This window comes from Anas platyrhynchos, chromosome Z (genome assembly GCF_047663525.1).
Source record: "Anas platyrhynchos isolate ZD024472 breed Pekin duck chromosome Z, IASCAAS_PekinDuck_T2T, whole genome shotgun sequence".
NCBI lineage: Eukaryota > Metazoa > Chordata > Aves > Anseriformes > Anatidae > Anas > Anas platyrhynchos.
Window position 1 is genome coordinate 9,598,980 of NC_092621.1, and position 15,379 is coordinate 9,614,358.

The 15,379-nt window shown below is 53.5% G+C and overlaps 1 protein-coding gene across 8 annotated transcripts in view; it reads left to right on the forward strand.

Annotated features, from left to right (window-relative positions):
* CNTFR (ciliary neurotrophic factor receptor) overlaps nucleotides 1–15,379 on the forward strand; it is a 173,561-nt gene that overhangs the window by 25,707 nt on the left and 132,475 nt on the right. Inside the window, exon 1 of one of the 8 annotated variants that reach the window (XM_072031404.1) lies at nucleotides 634–669. The exons of the other annotated variants lie outside the window; for them this stretch is intronic. Within the exon in view, the coding sequence (XP_071887505.1) occupies nucleotides 649–669 (21 nt within the window). The 5' untranslated portion in view covers nucleotides 634–648. Of the gene's footprint in view, nucleotides 1–633; nucleotides 670–15,379 lie in introns of those variants that run through there. 8 annotated transcript variants of the gene reach the window in all.

Here is a 15,379-nt window from a genome sequence, read left to right on the forward strand (position 1 = left end):
CTGCTCCGAGAGGGACCAGGGCATCCACGCTGCTCACCTGCCTTCCCTGATCGGTGTTTGGGACTTGGGGGTGGGATGGCTTGCAAGTGGACCCAAGAGATGGGCAAAACACTCCCAACCCCAGGCGAGTTTGCTCTGTTAATGACCTCCATGCTGAGTTGTCTCTTCTGCTGTTGTGGTGCAGGGTCTGAGCCCTTTCCAAGCCTGCCCTTTCTATACCACGTGTCCTGTGGCCAGTGATAATGACAATATTTATGGCTGTGGCCTCTTCTCACCCCATGGGCAGGGTGTTTAGCAGGAGCCTTGGATGAGGGCAGACATGACCTGTTCCCCCTTGGCTGCCCTGAAGCAGGTTCCCTGCTGCCAGCAGAAATCCCTTCCCTGCGCTGGTACTTCTGCATGCGGTGATTAAGTCTTCTCCTGATTGCCTCTTGGCTTAGCTGAACCAACTGAGCACTCGAGCCTGTGGCTGCACAGCAGGCTTTCCAGATCCTGACTCATTCTCCTAATTTGTCTTGGATGCTGTTCTACTTCCACAACCTTTTTTTTTTTTTTTTTTTTTTTTTTTTGCAAGCGTGGAGGTAGCAGCCAGGAGTAGCCTTGCCATGCTGCAACAATAGCTAATACCATGCTCGTGCTGTTCGGGATATGCTCCCTGGTGTACGCAAGGTAATTTTCCCCTTTAATTATACTGCTGCCCTTGAACAGCCTGACTTGCGTGTAGGAGCCACAGAGGAGACCTGGGACTGTGCTCTGGGATACGTGAGGCTCAAGCAGGTTGCAGGATTTGGCTGTGCTCGGTCCGGGAGAGGACGCAGCGAGGTGTGGAGGGGAGCTGGGTGCCCTCGTGACGGGGGCTTGCAGCTGATGCAGCAGGGTTTTGCTTATGCCACAGCCCTGGTGTCTGAGGGTAGGGATGAAATAGTGATGATTACTTGGGAGGATCAGCTTTCCGCTGAGCAAGTAGGTGGAAAGTCAGGCAACAAAATTAGCTGAATACACAAACAGTCTGGGCTGGAAGCAGCTCTCTCCCCAGGGAGGGATTAAGGCGTGTGGTGTCTCATGTAGCAGCGATGGCCCGTGTGCTCTTGGTGCTCTGGGCTGGCAGTTGTTGAGCTGCTGGCTTTGTGCTCCCAGCCCCTTTCCGGTGACCAGCTGGGCTTTAATTTCTCCTGACATGCCCCCAGCCCTCCTTGCGGATCCTTTCCTGCAGGCAGGCGGGTGCTCTGCCCCCCAAGCCTTTCCTCCCCAGGGTGCTGAGCTCAGCTTCCCAGGCTTGTGTGCGATTCCCGAGGCTCCACAAGCCCTGTCCCCCTGCTGCTGCTTTGTGCCAGCGGAGCTTGTAGCAGTAGTGAGCATTGTGTGAGACTTCACAAATACATGTAGCTTCGATTGCACTCAGACAACCTCCCTGGGCTTCCAGGTGCTCAAATCAGCATGTAGGGTCCTGATCAGTGAGCATCCAGCATCCCTCAGCCTGATACATGGGACTGCAGCAGAGCTTGGCAATGGAAACTTGCAGGTTCTCTGTAGTTTGGCTCCCAGATGCCTAGAAATTGGCAGGATGGTGCACGGTGATTTTCCTTGGCTCGCTGGGGTCTGTCTCCATGGGAGGCTGCAGCTGACCAGGGCCCTGCAGGGAGCATCCTGGTTTCCTGTGCTGGTCCGGTACATCCTACCCAAATCCTGTAAAAGGAGAAAAAATAATCACTTGTTGCATGTTTTCTTTTTGAGTGGGTCATATCAGCTGTTCACTGTCATAAGCTCCTTAGCAGGTGGAAATTTTTAGCAAGTAGAAACTTTTTTTTTTTTTAAGCAAGGTGCAAGAACCAAAAGCTTTCAGGGAAGCCTCTAGGTTGTCTGCCTTCGGAGATGGGTGAGTGCTCTCCTACTGAAACCGGCATAGCATGATGCAGATAAACACTTGGCAAGGGCTGGGCATAAAGCCCTTTGGTGGGTCAGAACTTGCAGTATGTGGTAAGGCAGTAAAAGGCTTGAAAGTGTCTTGTGATGCTGCAAGGAATCTATAATTCTGCTTTTAATTTGTCTGCTGATGAGCAGGGAACGCTAGCAGAAGCCTTAAAGATTCAGCTCTTGTAACTTGCAAAGGAGATGAAACTTGAGGAGCCACCAGGAAAAAAAAAAAAAAAAAAAAAAAAAAACAAAAAAACAGCAAGGATGCAAGAATAAGGAAACTATAAACAGAGGATGAGGAATGAACACGGCAGGGGGGAATTCAGCCTGAAATCATAAGGGCTTTGGACATTTCCTGTGCTGGAAGCATCAGGCTGAGTGTTGTACGAACACTATTGGGGCTTGCAAAGGCTGGCCACGCTGGGTTCGTGCCTGCCACCCTGACCTGCTGGGTGGGATGTGGTGAGCAAGTGGGGATGCGAACCTGCAGCCTGGCTCCAGCTCTACCCTGCTACTGGAAAAGGCAGTCGTGGAGCTGTATCACTTCCCTCGTGTTTGCCCAGAGACCCCTGCGTCTTTGGCTAGTAAATTACCAGCCTAAACTTCTCCACAGCAAACTTGCAAGGTAAATAAATATTCTCCTATAGAAACTCCTTTTTTTTTTTTTGCAGTTAAATTGACCCCCTTGGTACTTTCATGCATTTCAAGAAGTCGGAACAGTTCACAATTGAAAACAAGCAGTGTTTAGCTCCTGCTGTGAAAGGAAATAGTCAGGCACCAGAAAGACTGTCATTTTAGCTGTGCTCTGACAAAGGAGGGTGTTACAGTAAACTTGCTTATTTCACTGAGGGAGAATTCAGCAGGCTTGACGGAAACCGGATGAGACAGGCACGGTAAATGGATTTTGCTGGCCGAATTGAAAGCAAAGCAACATGCATGTGCAGCGGCTGGTCAAGAATTGACTGCATCTTGCAGAAACCAGGAATGAATTAGGGACAGGGAATTAGCGAGCCCTGAAATAACATCTGTCTGTCTAGCTGCATTCGGGGCCCCGTTCACCTGTGGCATGCCTCTGCTGGCAATTGAGTGCAGCAAGCGGGGCAGCTCTAGCTGCTGTGTGCCAGAGGGGTTGGGGTGCCTCAAATGGCACGGGTGGGTTTGGTGTAAGGAAGTCACAGGGGCTGTTTTTGGGTGCAGGGGAGCAGCATCCCTCATTCTCAGCGTTGGATGCTGGGGGTGGTGAGGAGCTGGTGGGCGACACTGGGGTAGAGCGAAGGAGAGGGGGTGTGGAGGGTGCTGAGGGCTTCAGTCCCTCGGGGTGGTGAGGTGTGAGCCCAGCAGGGCAGTGGGCAGCACGGTGGGGTGAGCTGTGCTCCCCCCAGGCTGGTGAAGGAGCCCCCGAGCTGCTGCGGGCTCTGGTTAGTGTGCGAGGACAGCTCGAGCAGAACAGCCTTTCTGGCGTTATCCTAAGGTAAACCAGCTCGGCGGGGGGAAAATCCAAATGCCAGAATGAAATGTCTCCTTAATCACAGCCCAACGTGCTTCTCCAACAGGCTCCCGTTTCCTAGCCAGGAGTGACATTGGCCAGGTCCAGTGCACAACAGGGCTTTTGTGCAGCAAATCTGACCCGCAGCTCTAGGAAGATGAGATTCATTCCTCCCCATCGGGAACTGTCCTGCCTTCCCCCCTCAGCACTGAGGTAGAAATGTGCTTTTTAATACTAATAAGGTGCTCTGTGTCTTGGTAGTGGCTTTATTTACTTTTCTGAAGGGATGTTATATTCTCCATCAGCAAGAATCCGGAACACTTGCCAGTGCTGTGTCCCTTGGCAGGCTGCTGAGCCCGAGCTAGAGATGGAGAGCAGAGCAAAGCTCGAGCAGGGAGCTGCAGTAGCCAGGTGAAAATAAAAATAGAGGCAGGGGCTCTCAAAACTTGTGAGGCTGCTCAGGTACAGGTGGGTTGTGAAGTGCCTGGAGTGCCTGTTTACCATTAGAGCAGTGTGTGTCCTGCAGCGCAGCCCACGACATGTGTTTGATATGTGGGCTGATGATCCAGAAATGGCTCTTGGACAGTTGTTTTGCATTTTCTGTGCATTTGAAGTCAAAACCGACTGGAATCCCTCTGGGTCACAGACCTTCTGTATGAGGTGCAAACTGGAGATGTGTGTGGACTCAAAGCCTTGGCTACCTGGATCTTGTTCTCTTGGAAGTGGCTGGACCTAGAAGCCTTTTTTTTTTTTTTTGTTTCCCCTGCAGACAGATGCTGGTTGCCTCTGTGTTGGTCAGAGTTATGGCTGCTGTTAGGGTTAAAGGAAGCCTCATACGTCAGGAGGGTGATGGGGGGGTCTCAGTGTCCAGCATAAACTGAATAATTGTCTGAAAACGAGGTGGTGAGGTGTATCAGCAGAACCTCAGTTCTGCAGGGGTGTCCGTGTCCCTCCTGCTTCCACCATAACTTGTTGCTGTGTGCTTTTGTACGGTCCTGACACTGTTTTCATCTGGCTTTGTCCCATGCCAGACTCTCCTTGTGCCCCAAGAGCCATGGTGCCTGGCTTTCTGCTTGCCTGCTGGGTGCTGCCTGCATCCCTGCCTGGCAGCATCCTGGGGGAGGCTTGGATGACCTGGGGCTGCCAGGGGCACACAGCAGGAGGTGCCTTGGAAAAAGAGTGGAGCACGCCAGTGCCACCTCTCTGTGCAGATGCTACCTGTGGGTGCCATCTCCCCTGGGGGAGCAGAAGCAGCATCAGGCTCGGGGAGGCTGCTGAGTGCCTTTTATCAGGAGGCTGAGGCTGCTCCTCGAGGCCCGGAGGACAATGAAGGCGCTGAAGCAGCCAGAGCGCGGCCGGGGGCAGAGGGGGACAGGCAGGGAAGGGGAAGCCATGCAAATGGGGACTTTGATGTGGCTGCGAGGAGCAGGGCTGGAGCATTGTTCCTATCACATCACATCAGTTTCACATTCCTCATGCAGGAGTGATCAACGCTTTCAGGGCCAGACAAAAGAGCGGGGAGATGAACAAAAGCGAGGGGGGGCCTTACCTACTGCAGAATAGAGGCAGAGGATGAATTGCTCTCTTGGCAAGCCATGGAGATGGGCTGGCAGTTGCTGTGCTTTAAAGCACCAGCTTAAAATTTTTCTTTTATTTAAAGGAAAAAGAAGGTAGGTGAAAGGGTTTCCTGTGAGCAGAAAGGGGGATAAATAAGACAGCGTGACAAGTATCCCTGGCCTTTCTGCATTCCCTTGCCCTGTCTCCCCCAGCTGATGACTCAGCTCATCACTGAGCTCCTGGGAGGATGGGCTGGTAAACCTGGGCTTGACCCGGCCTTAAGGTGAGGGTGCATTCAAGGGAGCCTACTCCCCAAAATCCACCCTGCAGGTGGGTTTGGGTGGGGGTGGACGTTGGAGTTGGACTCTGCAGGGCTGCAGAGGGTTTGAGCATCAGCCCTGGTGCTGGGGGAGAGGTGGTGGAGGGGAGCTGTGGGTTGTAACAGCCCTAAACAGGGTATAAGGGGATGGTGATGAAGCATTCAGCCTCCTCTCATGGGGAGATCCATGCTGCTGCAGGGGATCTTGGTGACCTTTCCTCATGGGACTGGGTTTTACTGGGGCTGGAGAGCAGGAATATGGGGTGGGAGCCAGAACCTGGCACGCAGCGTGCATCTGCTGTGTGCGTGCCTCCCTGCTGCCCTCAGCCGTGGCTGGGGTCTCAGTGGCTGTGCCCAGCATCACCGAGTGCTGGCTCTGTCCCCCTGCTTTCCCATCCCTCATCCCTGCCTGTCACTGACCCCTCTCTGCTCTGAGCCTGGGGTCCCTCCTCTGCACCCCTCTGCTGTTCGTTAACCTCTGGAAAAAAACACTTTTTGCTCTAAAACACTTTTTTCCCCCCAATGTGCTATTAGCAATTTGGCTTTTGCCAGCGTTAAGCAGCAGGGCTGCATCCCTGATGGGTGATGCTCCCACCTCTCCCACCCTTCCCCAGAAACCTTTTCCCTTGGCAGCCCGAAGCCGAGCATCCTCCCCACCTTGCAGCCGCCCCCTGCTCTCCCAGCCCCGTGCATGGCTCCGGCTGCCCCCTGGCCCTGACCCGCAGCCCCCTCCCCTCCCTCCGGCCCCGGGCCCCTCTGCCTGAAAGGCTGTCAATCACGCCGAATTGTCTGGTGGTTTTGTGATGGGGAAAGACTCCCACCAAGGAGTCAAGGGCCAGGCTGAGACCTTTAAACTCGATCCCATTTGTGTCTTAAACAGGAACCCGGCTCCTGGGATGGAGGAGGGGGGTGTTAAGGGGATGCAGAGGCTTGAAAGCCGCCGCTGCCCCTCGCAGAATTTTCTTGGACCCCCTCCCTGTCTGCCCTACGGATGTGCCTGTGGCCCTGGGGTTTAGGGTTTGTTTTGCTTTTTCCAGCCCTCGGAGGGATGAAAGCCTCTGGCTGGTGTGTGAGCCATCCTGGATCCCTAGACAGGGGATGGGGCAGGTGAGGAGGCTGAGCATCCCTCTGTCCTCAGCCTGTATGGGGACGGGCTCCATCTCCTGCCTGCAGAGGGAAGACTGCCTTCAACAGCAGGCTGATATTCCTATTTTTTTTTTCCTGTTTTTCTTGCTTTGACGGCAGCAGGGCTGGCAGCAGGGGTTGAGCCCTGTCCCTGCTGGTGGCAGCTGGCTGCCCCAGTCTGCTCATGGCCCAGGGAAGGGAGGATGGGGACAGGGCTGGCTGGGGAGCTGGTTTTAGCAGCTCATCCTGTGGCTTCCTCTGCTTGCCTGTGAGCGAAGCCGTTGCTTTTTTTTTTCTTCCCAACTTCTTTCTGAGGTCCACACAGGTTAGAGACTTCACTGCTTTGCTCCCCAACGGGAGGAGGCGAGTCTCTCTCCACCCGACTGAGCTGTGTTTTCTGGAGAAGCCTGGAGCTGCCTCAGACGTGTACAAGCTCAGAAATGCAGTGGCTGTGTTTGTTTTTGTGTTCTGGGCAAAGGCAGGGTCGCTGCCAGTGCTAAGTAAATACAGAGCTGCCCTGATGAGAGGCTGCGGTAGCCAGGGCCACGCTCGCTGCCTGCGTGAAGCCAGATGGATCCATCTGGGGACTCCAGCAGCAGCCTTCCTGCCACTAGCGAAGGCAGAGCCACTGGCATTTGGATTACCAGTTCTCCCGTGCTTTTAACAGAGTGCCAATGTTTGACAAAACCATTAAGTTAAATTAAGCCCTACGCATTTCAAATGGATTCGGAGACTCCTGGCTGACTTGCTATTAGCAGAGCTGTCTCTTCTCCCTTTCGTCTTTCCTTTTTTTTTTCCCCCCCCTTTTTTCCTTCTCCTCTATTCAATTCCCCTTGCGTAGCTGGCTTTACTGCTGACATTGAAAGCAAAACACGTGGATGGAACTGCTTTGAGTCCAGGTCTGCTCCAGTGGCCAGGGAGGGAGCCTGGAAGGTGTTTGCGTGGGGCAAGCCCTGTGTCCTGCAGGGCATGGGCTGGCTGGGGATGCTCAGGTCCCTGCATGGCCCCTGGCTGCTCCCCTCTTGGCCAGTGCCAGATTTCTGTTATTTATGGCACAGGTTGCTGCTTTGCTGGGCAGTTTCCAGATAGTGATGCTTGGAGGGGTAGGAGTGGGAGCAGGAGCAGCAGTGCCTGTTCTGGTCACCTTGACTCACCTCAGGCAAAAGCAAGGGGCTTTAAGGAGGTGTAAAATAACCTTATAAATGGCTGTGACCCAACCTCTGCTCTGTGGTGATGGCTGCTTTGTGCCCCTGGCACCACTCTTTATGCCTGCAGGGGATTGCTGTTGTCTTATCTCCAAGGTGAGCTGTTCTGCTCGCTGGGGGGAGGGATGCCACAGCCTTCCCCCTGCCCATTTAATGTAGTTTTTCTTGGGCCAGGACAGCACCCTGTGGCTGCCCCATTGGGTATTTGGGGATGGGCTGTGGAGTCGGAGAGCACCAGCCCACCCACACCAACAGGTCAGGGTGGGCTCTGGGGGCTGAAGGCAGCTGCTGGGGTGTGAGTGGGGTCAGAAGAGGGAGAGCAGTGGCACCACAGGGGGCTTAAAGGCTTGTTATAGCATAGGGGAGATGGCTTTTTGAGTAGTAAATGTGCTGAGGAGGATCTGGTGGAGCTCATGGCTGAGGGAGAAGATGCAGCATTTGGATGGGGGACCAAAGCTGGAAACGGGCTGCTGGTGTTTGGGGCTGGCAACACTTACCTGCTACCCCATGGTCCTGGAAGCATGCTGTGCCAAGTGCCCACCCGACAGACACCAGCCCATGTAGCAGCAGGTTTCAGAATGCTTGTTGTGGGTTTTGTGGGCACTGCAAGCCCTGGGGAGAGCTGGGATGCTCTGCTGGAGCAGCCTTCCTGCTGGGCATCGCACTGAGTGCCCTCAAGCACCTTTTTCCTCTTGCACCCCTTAGTGCTTTGGGCCAGTGCTTATGGTGTTGCTCTGAGATGTGCCCTCCTGATGGAGAACGGGCTTCAGCAGGACCAAGCAGTTGGTCTTGGGTGCCCATGGCTGGAGCATTAAACCACGGGGAGCATCTCCGGGTGAACCCCCAGCACCACGGAGCTCTCTGACGTTGAGCACGTACCCTCATCCTGGTGGGTGCCACCCTCCCCTTGGTGTCCTGTTTCTCTGGGTTGGGTGCTCTCATTATTTCTGTGCTCATTAATGCTGATACGCTCAATTGCATCAGCTCATTTCCAGGGCCCAAGTGCGATCCTGCTCCTTCATTTGCATCCCTGCTGCCTTGCTGTTGCCCAGGCAATGCCAGGTGCTTTGACATCATTACCCAGCCGACTGGCATCCTCTCTGCCCCATTAACCTTGCCATAATTGACTTCGTATTGAAGGAACGGAAGGAAAAAAAACGTGTTGAAACGTCAGCTCTTTGCCTCGCCATGGAGCAGGTTTCTTTGTTTTCTGCAGGGAGAGCTGTGGCAGTGTCTAGGTTTGGGGAAGGTTGTCTTGTCCTCTGGGTGGTGTGTGTGCAACCTGTCGTTGCTTAAAATACTTCCCCCCCTATTGCTTCGCAGGGGGATGTGGTGTCAAAACTCACCGGTAGTTGTCATTGGGGAAAAATTGGGTTTGTGGAGGGGAGGAAGGCTGGAGGAGGAGCTGGGAGCAGCAGCTCTGGGCATCCTGGGGAAGGGGAGGTGAAGCAGGGAGGTCTTGATGTTTGCAGCCCATGATGGGTGAGGAGATGCGGGAGCCAGGCTTGTTTTTGGAAGCCCCCAGGAATGGGGTGGGAGCCAACAGCCCTGTGTGGAGCAGGCAGCTGCCTGTCAGACACCGAGAGGTTCCTCTTCCCTGCCAGGGAGGTCAAACCCTGCCACAGGAGTGGGAGGTGGGAAATGTTCAAAATGTTCAGCAATCTTCTCAGTTAAACTTTTTTTTTCTTTTTTTTTCTTTTTACTTGTGTTGAAATAGCACAATTATTTTTCTGGAGTTTTTCCTATTTTAAGGTAGAATTGGCCTTTGTCAAGTTTTCAGCTTGCTTCCTTTTGAGCCAAAGTCACCTAAGCAGATGCTTTTGCTCCAGGATCTTTTCCACCGAATTACCACCACCCAACGAGTTTCACTGCGCAGTTTTCTGTCCACTTGAGTCACTTTTATTTATTCACCCCCTGCTTGTGCAGCACCTCCGTGGCCAAGTCCTCCTGCGCTTGCTCATGTCTCGTGCTGGATGTCCAGCTGTGTTAAGGAGTTGTTATAACTCATTGCCTATTAATATTATTATTTAATTACTGAGGAGGCAATCCTGTGCTATTTTTCGGAGTTTTCCAAAGCGCAGAGCTGGGAAACTTGTGTCAGGAAGGGGTGCTTCTGCTCCAGGGTCTTGTGCTGGCTGGGGGTGTTGCGTAGCACTTTCTGGCTACCTGGAGCATCCTGAGATGTGGCGCGTGAGGTTGGATGTGGAGGCTGGTTGGAAAGCAGGGAGCCATCCTGACAGGTGGGTGTGATGCATAAAGCTTCCCTGCCTTCGTATCTAGATGACCTGGCTGATTGTCCTGGGGCAAACCTGGCTTTACTCCGTGGCAGCGCGTTGCAGGGAGCTGCGTGGGATGGTTTTGGCTTGGTGTGGATGCGTCCTGTCGAGAGGCACGTGCGGAGCAGCCTGGGTGCTCTGCTGTCCTCCCACACCCGCAGTCCTGCTGCCACAGCCAGCCCAATGCTTCTGGAGCCCGTCCATGTGTCTGGCATGCTCTGCGAGGGGCTGGCAGGACCCTGGCTTCCCTCTGCGCCCAGGAGCTGCTCCAGCAGTTCAGGTTGCTTGGCCAGGTGGTCATCCTCCTTGCAGCTCCTGGTGGGTTTCCCTTCCCTTTCCATGTGTTTTTTTTCTCTTCCTGGCTGCACCAGCTCACAGCAGTGCGTGGGGTTATTCCTTGCCTGCTGAGCACCTTTCGCACAGCAAGGGAAGGTCCACCCCATCCTCGTAAGGGGGTGTCGAGAGGCAGGAGACCTTTTCTCCATTAACACCAGCGACAGGACCCGCGGGAATGGAGTTAAGCTGAGGCAGGGGAAGTTTAGGCTGGACATCAGGAAGGGGTTCTTCACAGAGAGAGTGGTTGCACACTGGAACAGGCTCCCCAGGGAAGTGGTCACTGCACCGAGCCTGTCTGAATTTAAGAAGAGATTGGACTGTGCACTTAGTCACATGGTCTGAACTTGGGTAGACCTGTGCGGTGTCAAGAGTTGGACTTGATGATCCTTAAGGGTCCCTTCCAACTCAGGATATTCTATGATTCTATGATTCTATGCAGTGGAGAAATCAGCATTGCCCTGCTAGGGTTAGCAGTGAGAGAGGCAGAGCGCTCCTGCCCTGTGCATTCCTCCCATCCCTTGCATGGGCTGTGCCTGTGGTTTTCTTCATTTTTCCCAAACCGGTTGTAGCTTCACTTCCTGAAAACTGTCAGAGTGAATGTCTTGGACAGGGAAGGAAAATCTTTCCATGCCTCACCTTGCGGAGGAGGCAGAATAAAGATCATGTACTAACATGCATGGCTATGGGAACGATGGAGAGGTGGCAGGGTGCCAGTGCTGGGGGATGCTCTGCTTGTCCCAGGTCGGATGGGACCCTGGTATCTGAGGACAGCCCACCTGCTGTCACCCCAGCCATGTCTTCTCACTGCGTGAGCAATACAGCTGGGTCTGAGTTGCTTTTTTCTTTTTTTCCCCCATTTCCAGGCTTTTTAATGCTCAGCTGCCTGAGCCAAGTGTTCACGTCGTGTTTGAGGCTCTTTCTGTGCAGGGAAAGATTTGTCGGAGTTGTTTGGCATTTGTTTGCTGTGCAGTGGGTCTCGTGTCTGGAAAGGTCTGCAGTCGGGGCAGGAGCTGAGTTAATTTTCACCGGAAGGCAGGCGTGTTTTGTTTTGCATGTTGGTTTCTCCTTGCAGAAATCCCATCTGAGGTATTTGTTCTCTTCTATTATTGAAGCTGTGTTAAGGGGCATGGCAGCCTCCCGCAAGGCTGGGAAAAGAGAGAGCTAGTCTGAAAGGTGCAAATTAAACCTGTGCTCGGCTATAAGCAAGCACAGCTACTGCACTGCTAACGCAGGGGTCCTCTTCCAGAGTTTTGATGCTCTTTGCCTGGAACTGAGGAAGTTCTCCTGGAGACAGTCCTGCGGGGAGTGAGGCGGGCACCAGAATTCAGTTTGCACCTTGATTGTTATGAAATGCTTTTAAATTTTGGGGGAAAAGGGTTTCTAACTCTCACCTGAATCTGCTCCAGAAGTGGTTGGCAGGGCACGGCGTTCTTGCCTATAAGGGGGGGATGCTTTGGGAACCAGCTGGGTCAGGGGAGCAAGGGGGTGGTGTGCTATTTTTCAGTTTGGTCTGGAAAATAACTACTCAAACTGTTCTCCCTTACCCAGTGCCACACTTGCAACCTGTTGATGGTCATCTCCTGTCTCCCCATAGCTTCTTTCCTCTGGGGATGCTCCTCTGTGCTCTGGGGATGCCCTTTGTACAGCCCCACCTCACCCCAGCCTAGGGCTGCTTCCGAGCCCCCAGAAGCTCCAATTTCACACCCTGCAGCACCGTTAGTGTGGCTTGGATGGGTGATGGCTTCAGGCTGGTGTCAGTGCTCAGTCTTTCGCCCTCTGCCCCATCCCAGCTGGGAGGGAGCTCGGCGAGGTGTCTGTCCCCTGGGGGGGCCTGGGGCTGTGTTTGTGGAGGGGCTGGAGCTGGCTGCGGGCTGCAGAGGGTTAAGCAGACATTGACAGAAAACAGGAAGAGGACAAAAGCAAGTCTGCTGTAATTATGTAGCATTTATTATTAATACGCTGGAATTGCTGGAAGCAGCCTGTGTAATGTGAATACTGATACAGAGGTTCAGAAGACAATTTAGCTCTCATCTGTCTGTTTATTAGCTCCCTCAGCTCTGGCAGCAACGAACTAAAGCCTCATTTGCTACTGCCTTGTTGCATCCCCTCCCTCTCCTCCCCAAACTCTGGTGTTTCCAGAAAGAAACCTGTTCTTTGTTCATCCTCCCGTGGCGATGTGCTGTGTGATCCCGGGGAGCAGCATGGTTTCATCCTCGACCTGAGCCTGCAAAATGTGGTGCTGTCCACACGGAGCCACTTTTCCAAAAAGCAGAAACCCCGATGCTTGCAGGGGCCGTCCTGTGGGTTTAGCGAGCCCACATCAGGCAGGCTGGCACGGGTTGGGGTCCCTGGGGTGTAACGAGGCTGTGATGAAGGGAGAGGGCAGGGATGCAGTGTGCTGCTGTGCGAGGCTGGCTGTGAAATAATTAAAGGCCACCGGGGTGGAGAGAGCAAGGAGAAGGCAAGCCAGCTGTCAGGAGGTGCAACAGGCTTCCTTTCTCCTCTGTGCCGGAGTAAGAGCTGTCACATTAACTTCTGCCCAAGTTTCTGAGCTCCAGCCTGGGCTGTTTTTTTTTTTTTTTTTTGTACGTATCCCAAGCAGATAGGACATCCATTCCTCTCATGTATTATACAGTAGTTTAAAGAGGATTAAGACAATAGCTAATCTAAATGATGAATGATGTAGATTGCTCAGCCTCTGAGCCACCAGGGTTTTTCTTACACACAGATTAGTCAGCTCAGTAGCTAAATATTGGGGCAAACAGTATAAATCCATGCAGATAAGCCTCGCTGGCTTGAATAGGATAGAAGGATTTTGAAATGGGTTTTGACACCACGTTGCGTTCTGTCACGGCATGTGTGGCCGCGATGCTGGCACGGCTGATGCAGGAGGTGGACGGGTGCTGATGGCACGTGGGGACCGGGGTGGCCGAGGAAATGGAGCATCCCGATCCCGATCCCTGCTGTTATCAGATACGGGTGGCAGGAGAGGGAGGGGTCGCTGTTCCCTGCCACCATGGCTGTTTTTCTGCTTGATGAGTGGGATAATACGGGCTGGTGGGGTTTGGCTTGCAGGAGGGGGCTGCGCCCCCTTTGCTCAACCTCCTGTCACCGGCACTGGGATGGAGCGGGCAGCACCTGGACAGTGTGGTCCGAAGGGGAGAGCGTGTCGTAGCGTGGGACTGACAGCGGGTTTTCCTTAAGCTCTGAAGCAGGAGGGTTTAAATCTTTTATTTACGTCTGGTCGAGTCTGTCAGAGTTGTGTCAAATATTTTTGACAAGCAAAAATGCCATTTGCTTTGGTTTAATGAAAAATGATTTTTTTTTTTTCCCCGGGAACTAAAGGAATTGTAGTTTCAATTGCAAACCCAAAAAGCTCCTCAGGATAAAAATAAAAAAAATAAAAAATACCAACAACCACAGCCAAACAAAATCCACAAAAAGCCTTCAGAAAGTTGTGAGAGTTGGATTTTACAAGAGACTCTTGGTTGGTGTTTTGGGTCTGTGTGAAATGAGGGTCTGGAGAGCATTCAATCATATGATATCTCCTTTTATGAAGCTTTCTGGGCATATTATTCTAATGATGTTTAATGGCAATGATTTCTTCATCTTAACCAAGTATGTCTTTTCCTAGTCCCATGTCATTTTAATTCGTTGCTCTTAGGAGAAATAAGAGCATGAGACTGGCTCGGATGTCCTGCCTCTCCCATGGCCATCTTTCAAGTGGCAGGCTGCCCGTCTGCGTTTCCCCGTGCAAACTCAGTGTCCTTTCCAGGGCATGAGGACTGGAGCTGCCTCTGGTGTCCAAGTGTAAGTCGTGTGGCAGATTTGCACGGTGGCATCTTCTGGCTGGGGGCAGGGAGATGCTGGCCTCAGGGCATGGCTCATCTATTCTGCAGGACACAGGTGCTAGCTCTTCTCAGAAACTCAGGGTCGGGCTGTGTTTGGATTTTGTCTCATCTCGTTGAGCAGATCTGGGCTGAAATTCAGCTGGGGTCGTGGCTGGCTGTGGAGGAGGTCTGGGTGCAGCAGTTCATACCACAGATTGCACCCAACGCCTCAGGGGGTTCAACAGATGGAGGTGAAACATGGGATGCTAAAGGAAAAAGGGTGGGTTTTTTTTGGTTTTTTTTTTGTTTTTTTTTTCCCTTCTTGAGATTGAGACAAAGCCTGGGCTTCCCTTTCTGGGGACACATCTCCCTTCTCCATAACTGAGCTCCGTGCTTGGGATGGGAGACCCTGCTTGGGAGCTGGCTGGGGGGAAAAACACAGCACTGGGGACAAGCCCACAACCCCCTGCACTCATCCCACAGCTGAAGGCTCCAATCTTTGTGCATCCTGAGTCAGGATCAGTCTGTGTCACAGCCTGGCCCCCGATGGCCTCGCTTTGCATCCCCTGGGAGCTGCCTGAGCCGTGCGGTAACGCGGGTCTCGGGGATGCGAGCAAGGTCAGATGTCTGCTCAGAAATGAGATTGGCGATGATGCCACCGGTGCTGACAAATGGCCTGTCACTGCTCTGTGACTCACGGCAGCGGTGGAAGAAACCCATGAGGTCACTCGCAGCTCCTCTGTCCCCGGGGAGCTGCACGCAGCCTCCACCCCGAGCCTCGCCGGGTGGGCAGGGCTCTTCCTACCAACCCTGGTGTGTGCGGGTTTTGGTGCACGGCACAGCTCCGGCACAGCTCCTGAGCACCTGGGAATTGTCCCCATGGTGCAGGCGGCATCATCCCTGCAGCCGCTGCTGGGGGCTGGATTCCTGCGTGTGTGTGTTCAGCCCCTTGCAGTACCACTGCGATACACGAGGTGCTGTGCTGCTGGGAGATGCTGCGGGGAACTGGGGGACCTGCCAAAGCCAGCCCTTGGGCTGGGGCACTGCCTGGGGTCAGCTCAGCCTCCCTTTCTCTTATTCTGAGGCTTTCCGTGGTTTTAGGAGCCTTTTCCTGAGTTGCAAGAGGCTCCTTGGAGGCTGTAGCTGAAGCAGCCAGCTCCAGGTGCACGCTGGTGGAGATGCTGCATCCACCGCTCAGCCGTGATAGGGAGCTACGTGGGGCTGAGCTGTGTTTTGGGGCCAGTGCTATGCGTCTGAGCGCTGTGTGTTGGGGGAAGCAGGTGACTTTCTCCTCTGGATTATTTGGAGGGTGCATCCCAGTCTCGGCAGGA